At 30.1% G+C, this 8474-nt stretch overlaps 1 protein-coding gene across 1 annotated transcript; it reads right to left on the reverse strand.

Moving 5' to 3' along the window:
• Nucleotides 1-2849: 2849 nt before the first annotated feature.
• On the reverse strand, nucleotides 2850-6824 carry LOC106442824 (polyubiquitin-like). The gene is made up of 3 exons (XM_022698087.2): nucleotides 4993-6824; nucleotides 4590-4654; nucleotides 2850-4479 (listed from the first exon to the last, which is right to left on the reverse strand). Exons 1-3 carry the CDS (start codon nucleotides 5081-5083, stop codon nucleotides 3307-3309), a joined length of 1329 nt encoding a protein of 442 aa, XP_022553808.2. The 5' UTR covers nucleotides 5084-6824; the 3' UTR covers nucleotides 2850-3306.
• Between the last annotated feature and the right edge of the window lie 1650 nt (nucleotides 6825-8474).

Raw genomic sequence — 8474 nt, forward strand, 5'->3', positions numbered from 1 at the left:
AGTTATAATTACGATCATAATTTCATATTCTAGTTCATTTATGGATCCATTTTCTCATAATTAATGTTCAAGGCATGTTTTAGTCTCCGCCATACGTATCAACAAGCGTCATAATTTATAGTAACTCACTATTCATCAAGAAGAGAACAAATTACTGCTATTTATTTTCCGATGGACCAAAATAACAGAGACAAACAAAAGATATCCATCATTCTCAGTCAAAAGAAAAAACATTAAACACAAGTCACTGAAGAACAAATGTGTAACATAGGAAAAGGTTAAAAGAATTGATTTGGGCCATGTTTGTTTTTTGTATTTGATGCAAATGTAACATCTGAATACAACATTTAGATGTTACATCAATAGTTGTTCACTTTTCTAGTTAATAATTGTATTCAGATGCAACATAACCTAAGTTATTAGTTTTTTATTTTAAAATACCATTTGATGCAACATAACCTAAGTTATTCGTTTTTTATTTTAAAATACCATTTGAATACAAATAGTTAAAAAGACTAAAAAGACATGAAGTATATTTTTAATAATGAACAAATTATAATATATATATATATATATATATCTAAAATTAATTTTATATTTTTTGTGGGAGAATGTGATTTAGTATTTTTGACGGAAAACACTATTTTACGATTTTAACGGGAAAATACGATTTCATAGTTTTTACGGAAAAAAACTCCATTTTGTGATTTCGGTGGAACTTGATTTTTTGCAGTTTTTTGCAGAAAAACTTTGTGAGTTTGCGGAAAATATGGTTTTTGCAGAAAATATGTTTTTTTTATTGTGGCGGAAAAATGTGAATAGTGTATAAGATATATATATATATATATATATATATATATATATATATATATATATAATTATAATAAGTAATCTAATTAATTTTATCTTTGTATTGAATGATATTTAATTTTTTTTTAGATTTTGGAATGCAAATGTTGCATCCAAATTCTATATTTTGCATCTTAAATATTTAGATATAGATATTATATATTTTGCATACATCAAAATCTGAATATTTGTATCCGAATGCAGTTTATGAATACAAAACGAACATGGCCTTAGGATTTTAGATACATAGAGAACATTTCACGAAGAATTGAGTATATCATGAATCATGTGTGAGTTGTTCTTTCAAAAATAACTAGGGAACCTTCCAAAGCGATCTAGGCTAATCCAAAGAACCCCGCAATGCGATGATGATTCGTAGTGAGATTTAGGTTGAACCAGAATCTATACTATTATTTAAGAAGTGATTTAGCTTACTTGTCATGTTTTTCATGATTTTAGGATATTTTGCTTATTTGTCATGTTTTCAACAATTTTAGTTAATAATTTTCTTATTTGTCATATTTTAATTAATTTAATTGAATCATTAGTTTAAATGATCGATCTACATTACTATTTAAAACTTAAAAATCATCATCTATATAAAAATTTGATATTATTTTATTTATTGTAAACTAAATGCATAATGTTTGACTTTGCCGATTTTATAATATTTGACGTTAAGTTTATACGGGAAATCTGCTTTAAACTATCACAAAAGTTTAACCATGCTAAGGGACATAATGAAACCCTTGATTTTTTTTTGTCTTGGTGAATGTTAGCGTCAGTAGATACATGTATATACATATTTCTGTTTATTGATGGACATAATGAAACCTTTGATTTTGCAATATGTATTGATCTTCATTGACTATTTTGAAACCCTTGATTTTGCAATACGAATTGACATGTTCATTGACTCTTGAGGTTTAATAGTTAGTTATATTATTATATTATAAAGTTTTGAAATATTAATTGGTTTATAATAGTATCCGGCGAGAAGACAGATCAGACATTAAAAAGGAATATTGTTGAAGGCATTAAAAAGGAATTTGCTGATGTTTTAATATATCCAGTGAATTGAATGAAAGTGATTGGATGACCATCAAAAAAATTTCATACTGACATGTAGGAGAAAGTTATAGGTTAACGCTTCATGATTTTAAAATAATTTGGAAATCCAATACTTCTTTTTTGTAACTTAAATCCAATACTTCTTTGAAACATATTTAGTGAATCATGATTCTACTTAAGTTTCTTGAAAACATATTTCTCATTCGCTGGATATGAGGATATACACATTGGATTAGATTTAGTTATATTTTATGCTAATTATTAATTTTAATAATTTTTTTTAGTAATTTAACTGATAATTTATCATTATCTTCAAAATAATTAAAAAATTGTAACAATACTATCATACTTAAATTTATATTATATTTAATTTAATAACATTAAAATATTATATATATATGTTTACATTATATTTGGTTTTAGTAATATTAAATCGGTTCTAATTTTAGCATATATAACATATAAGATAGAATGAATCATCTATCTTTTAAGATATATTTATTAGGACAATCAAAATCACTCATTTTGATATTTTTTTACAAAAGTTGGCTAAGATACGAAAAAATATATATTTTTTACGAAGTGATTTTTTGCTCTTACGTTGAAAATTAAAGCGTTTAAAATAATCATTATCCTTAATAAATAATAATATTAGATTAATTTATTAATATATAATGACCATAAATTAAAAAAAATTATATATTATGTTATCCAAAAATACTTTACATCGTAATATTTTAAAAATAAATATATATCCATGTATATATTTTTATATATATATGAATGTTTTCAAATTTATTTTACGTAATAAAATATATTTTATTAAAATAAAAAAACTTTATCTTATAAAAAACTTTACAATATATCTATTTACAAATATTTGTAAGATTATTAAGCCCGCAAGTGCGGGCAAATCACCTAGTTGAGGAATATGAGAAAAGCTAAGAAGGGTGCAGAATGTAAGGAGCAATGCATGGGAGTCGAGAAGGGTCCCAGTGGTCTATATTCGACATGTGTAATTTATGCACATGGCCCGCTTACGACATGGCAAAGGGGCGTGGACTCCGGAGCCCTAACATTTTTTAACAAAAATAATATTAAAGAAAAATCCAAAATTTTTAAAATAATTAGGGATAGGGGCTCAAAAATTTTAAATTGTCAATATATACATATTAAAAAAAAATATTCCACATTAATACTTTGAGCATATTGATCGATGAAAATATTCCACATGTTCTAACAAAAATCATATTGATCGATGAAAAAAACCATTTTTTTTTTTTGAACATTTGAAAACCATATTGATCGATCTTATATAAGATAAGAAATAAACCAAATGATTGTCATCTATTTAACAGTGAAAAATTATAAGATCACACACACTAACTACCTCCGTATCCGACTGAACAAAACCCATGAGAGTCGAAGACCCCACTTTTCGGAATATCCTTTAATGGTGATCAGAAATGACAACAAATATTCCAACCATGTAGACGACAAAGTGTCGACTCCACTAGGGAGAGCCGGCGAAGGGAGTGGAATATCCGTAATTGGATTACTGGCTGATTCAATCCTGAGGATCAGGGTTTTTCCCAACAATGGCTCGATAGTGATGGTTGTACGAAAACCACCACCACCACCTCTGAACCGTAACACCAGGAACAGAGTTGATTCCTTGGGGACGTTGTAATAACCTAAGGTGCGGCCATACTGTAGTTGTTGATCATTAAAGATTAACCTTTGCATGGAAGAAGGAATCCCTTCCACGTCACTTATCTTTTTCATGACATCGTAAATGGTTTTAGAGCTTTCAACGGAGAGGGGAAAGACTTTACCTGTCAGGGTTTTGACATAGATCTGCATGCTACCATCTCTAAGGTCCAGGGTTGAGTCCATACGGATTCGGTAATCAGCCAAGGTACGGCCACCCTCGAGCAATTGACCTTCAAGGGTTAGCGTTTGCTGGTGACGAGGTATTCCCACCTCGTCACGTATCTTTGCCTTGACATTGTCGATGTGGTCGGAGTTATAGAAGGTGAAGGTTCTCTCTTCCATAAATTTGACTGAAATATGCATATCACCTCTAAGATACTCGTGCATAGTTATCTCCCCGCCGACGCATTCACCAGCCAACGTACGGTCACCCTTAAGCAGTTCATCGCTATAGAATAGTTTTTGCATGTAAGGTGGAATGCCTGCAACGGCATGTATCTTTGCCTTGACACTATCAACCGTGTCGGAGACTTCAAACTCGAAGTCGAACCTTTTCATTTGCAGAATATTGACAGAGATCTTGGCACCATGTCTAATCAACATCAGTGTTGATTTATCATGGATGTCGTAATAATCCAAGGTGCGGCTAGCAATGAGCAGCTCACCGGCAAAGGTTAGACTTAGATGGTCTGGAGGAATTCCTACTTTGTCCTGTATCTTTTCCTTGACACTGTCAACGGTGTCGGAGCTTTCGACTTCGAGTGTGAATAAGGTTCTCCCTGAGAGAGTTTTGACAAAGATCTGCATACCACAACCAACTCCAATCCGGCTGTGCATAGTTGATTCCTTAAGGACCAAAACAACTATATATTATTAGCGATTGCATTAATCTAGACAGCATATTTGATACTCGTACATAAATTAAAAAGAGTTAGAAAAAGGTGACGTATACTGACCATTTGCTGGAAATTTGGCATTTGACGGACCGCATCAAGTATCCACCCAAGTGATCCCTTCGATTCTGGAAAACAAAAACAAAGTTAGATGAAAGAAGACACGGAAAGCATGAGATAGATATACGGCCTTGCCTAAAACTGGTTGTTCCTCAATAACAAAATATAGTTTGACTTTTTTTTGAACAACTCAAACATTGTTTGACTTCAAACCAGAATCAAACGCACAAACTTGCTCTTGTTTGGTTTCATCACCAAATCCTGACGACGGCCTTGACGAATCCCAACAAGAACAAATATCCAGAAAATAGGACTTCACCGATGAAAGCAGAGAAAGTCAACTATACGATTCTGAAACACTATAACCAAGAAACGAACCTAACCTAAAGAGAAAATAAAATTTTACTTTCTTTCTTGAGCGTTCCATTGAGGTATATGCTATAGATTGACTGATTCGGTGATAATGGCATTTTCGACTGAATTCTGGGGGAGAGCATGCGGAAGGGAAGTCTTCAAAAAGAAAATTTGGTTTGGTAGTTTTTTTTATAAGCTTCTTCTTAGCATTGCTTCTTGTTAATTTGTTACTGATTTGTTTCAGTGAGTTGACAGATTAACCTCTATTCAACCTGTTCACACTGCCTTCAAACTTTATTGACTGGCAAAAGTCATATTAAACTCTATTCGATCTGTTCACGTTATCATTAACATAAGTTAACATTTAAAAATAGTAAGTTATTATTAAGCTTAGCCATCGAATATAGAATCTTTGTTTATGTGTTTTGAATTTAGTATCTCATCCGGCTTTCTTTTTTTGAGCAAATGTCTTCAGGAACATTTTTGTACCGGCTTTTATGAGAGGCTTTTGTTCCCCTAAACCGCCGGTTGTGTAATTTGTCTAAGTTTGCAATATATTCTCTTTGAGAAAAATATGATAACAATTACCCAATACTTACTTATGTCTTAATTAAGCCCACAACATATTTAACTCGACTTGAAATATGAATCTGAATTTTATTTTTGAGAACTGGCTTAAATATGAACTGAATTCAAACAGAAAATTCTGAATTTGTATCCGATTTTGTTGGTAAAAAAATATGTGAATGGATCCTATTTGACAGTGTTTTGGGGTGTGAATATTATCTGAATCAAATCCAAAAGGGTAACCAAACAACTTGAAAAAACAAATCTGAATATCAAAATTAATCTAAAAAAATATTTTGTTAAAGATTTATCCTTTGATTCTAACTCAAATTAGTACGCATCACAACCCTAGCAAGTCTAATCAAGATTGAATCAAGCAAACATAAAGAACACAAGAGGTTTTGTTTACGGGTGTTCACCGCACTTCTCCAATGTGGAGAAGCCGCTATACTTCACTGGGGAGAGAATCATGTCTCTCAATCCACTATAATCAATATGATTACAGAGTTCACCAAAGGCCACACTCACTTCCTTCCTCTCTTGATTACAACTCAACTCAAGATACAAGAAGAATAGAGGAAGGAGAACAAGATAACGAGCTTAGATACACTGAGAACCTTCTCTCTAGCTCTATCTCTCACCAACCCAATCTCTCTCTCACCTCAGTCTCGAGCTTTCGCTCTCTCCATTCTGTTACGGATCCGTCGAAGATGACGATGAAGAAGATAAGATGAAGCTAAAGACACCTTTGACCTCGCTTGAGTTTAATCCATAAACTCAGCTCACGTGCAAGGCACGAGCCAACTTAAAGCTTGAGTAAACTCTCTCTTTGAATAAGAGTCTTCATGATACTTTAGCTCTGTGGACAGATCAGATGACACACTTCTTCACATATTTGAATCATAAATAGGTACTTCAATTATTCAATTTTATGTTTATTTTGATGTAATATATAAAATTATATGAATATAAAAAAGTATAAACCGATTGCAAAATGAGTACAAGTCAAAATTTTAATAACCGGAGAGAGGGTTTATCCGTGGGCTGCAATTCCTTTTGGGAATTAGTCCGGGCCTCTTTACTATGGACCTGGGATACCCCAGGTTAATCAAAAAAAAAAAAAAAAAATTTAGAAACAATTATAAATTTACGTGAACGTAAAAGACTGGATTGAAAACCTGAAAACCCAAAAAACTTGACTGTGCCATTAGTTCGAAACGCCACTCACATTTTGTACATAATGGGCTGAGAATGCGGAAGGCCCATTAAAGTTTTTACTAACCTTTTGATGAATCATTGTATCTTACCGTATGTTAAAGTAAGGGTGTCAATCGGGGCGGAGTCGTAAAACCCAGCCCGATCCAGCCCGTAAAAACATTGGGCCTAAATTTCAAAACTTGACCCAGCCCAAAAAAAATTATAGGGCTTTTTGTATTTTTCGGGATTATTAAAAAATAAATTAAAATTGAATACATTAAGTTTAAAACCAATACTAATTTAATTTAAAATTTAAATAATCATCCATATATTGAAAAAATATAAAACTAAAATAAATATCTTACCTAATAAACTAAATAACCAGTATTATCTAATAGAAATATAACAAAATTCTTTCAACTCTAAGCAGTAGAAACCTTAAGATCAAAAGATCAAGACGTTCTTCGGTAACTTCCACATTCTCATTGTCATCAAGAGATACATATAACATATACAAAATATTTAATTTTGACATATATATCAATATAAAGGAAAACTTTAAAAATATCTTGATGGCAAAACGTAAATCCTCCCAACTAAGTATGTGTACAAATAAGTGCTTCAACATGTCTTGGTAGGAGACAAGTTCTATATTTGTTTAACGCATGAGTACCAATGCTAAAACTAAGCTTTGGTGCCACTATAATATCGGAAATCTATGTTTGAATAAGATATTAACATTAATTCTATACATTATAACCTCTTTAAATTAATACTGTATAAATTAATATACACTAAAAATCTCTATAAAATAATATAATTTTATAGTCCCAAATTGAGTTTTTGGTTCAATTAGTATATCGATAAATTAATATTTTTATAAATTAATAAAAAAATTATAGTTTTGATGTAGTCACAACATTATTAATTTATAAAAGTTTTACTGTATTTGTTTAAGACATAAACACCATTGCTAAATAATTAAAAATATAGTTTGAGTTTTCGAGGTTGCACAAAAACTATAAAGTTCAAATGGGCTAAGCCCAAAAATTTTAATTTTTGGGCTTATAATTAAATACAATCCCGATAATTTATATAGTTGGACAGGTTCTGGCAACGGGTTTTAACCGTAATTGACATGTTTATTTTAAAGGTTAAGGAACCAAACATCCACTAGACATTATTTGTGAAGTGATTTGTACATGTGTCATCACCATATTCAATTTCAATAAGAAAAAATGACATTGCTTTGAAAAAGTGTAACACATCATTAACCTAATTGTGACATGTACAATTTTTCTTAAAAATATTTATATTTTATGGTAAGATTTTTCCAAATTTGTAATGCCTATTAACTTATATATCATTTTGGTAAGATTTTTCCCAAAAGGGAATGACTATTAACTCTATATCATCATTAACATAAATTTTCTACATAAATATTTATTTTTGGTAAAATATTAAAATATATTAATAACTAATACCTCATATATATGATTAACATTACTAAAAAATAAGCTAAATATAATTATGATTATAAATTTTTTACATCAACTTATATATCATATTCTTTATATATATATATATATATACATTTTGCCAATATTAATTATAAATGTCCATCAACAAATACAAAACTAAAGCAACACTAATTAAATATATATTTTGATAAGTTAATGTTTATTTTTTTTTAATTTATCAGTTCACTATATTAATTAACAAATTGATTTTTCAGCTTAACATATTTTAAATAAAGAAAAAAACTAAAAT

The sequence above is a fragment of the Brassica napus genome, chromosome C3 (genome assembly GCF_020379485.1).
Source record: "Brassica napus cultivar Da-Ae chromosome C3, Da-Ae, whole genome shotgun sequence".
NCBI classification, from domain to species: Eukaryota; Viridiplantae; Streptophyta; class Magnoliopsida; order Brassicales; family Brassicaceae; genus Brassica; species Brassica napus.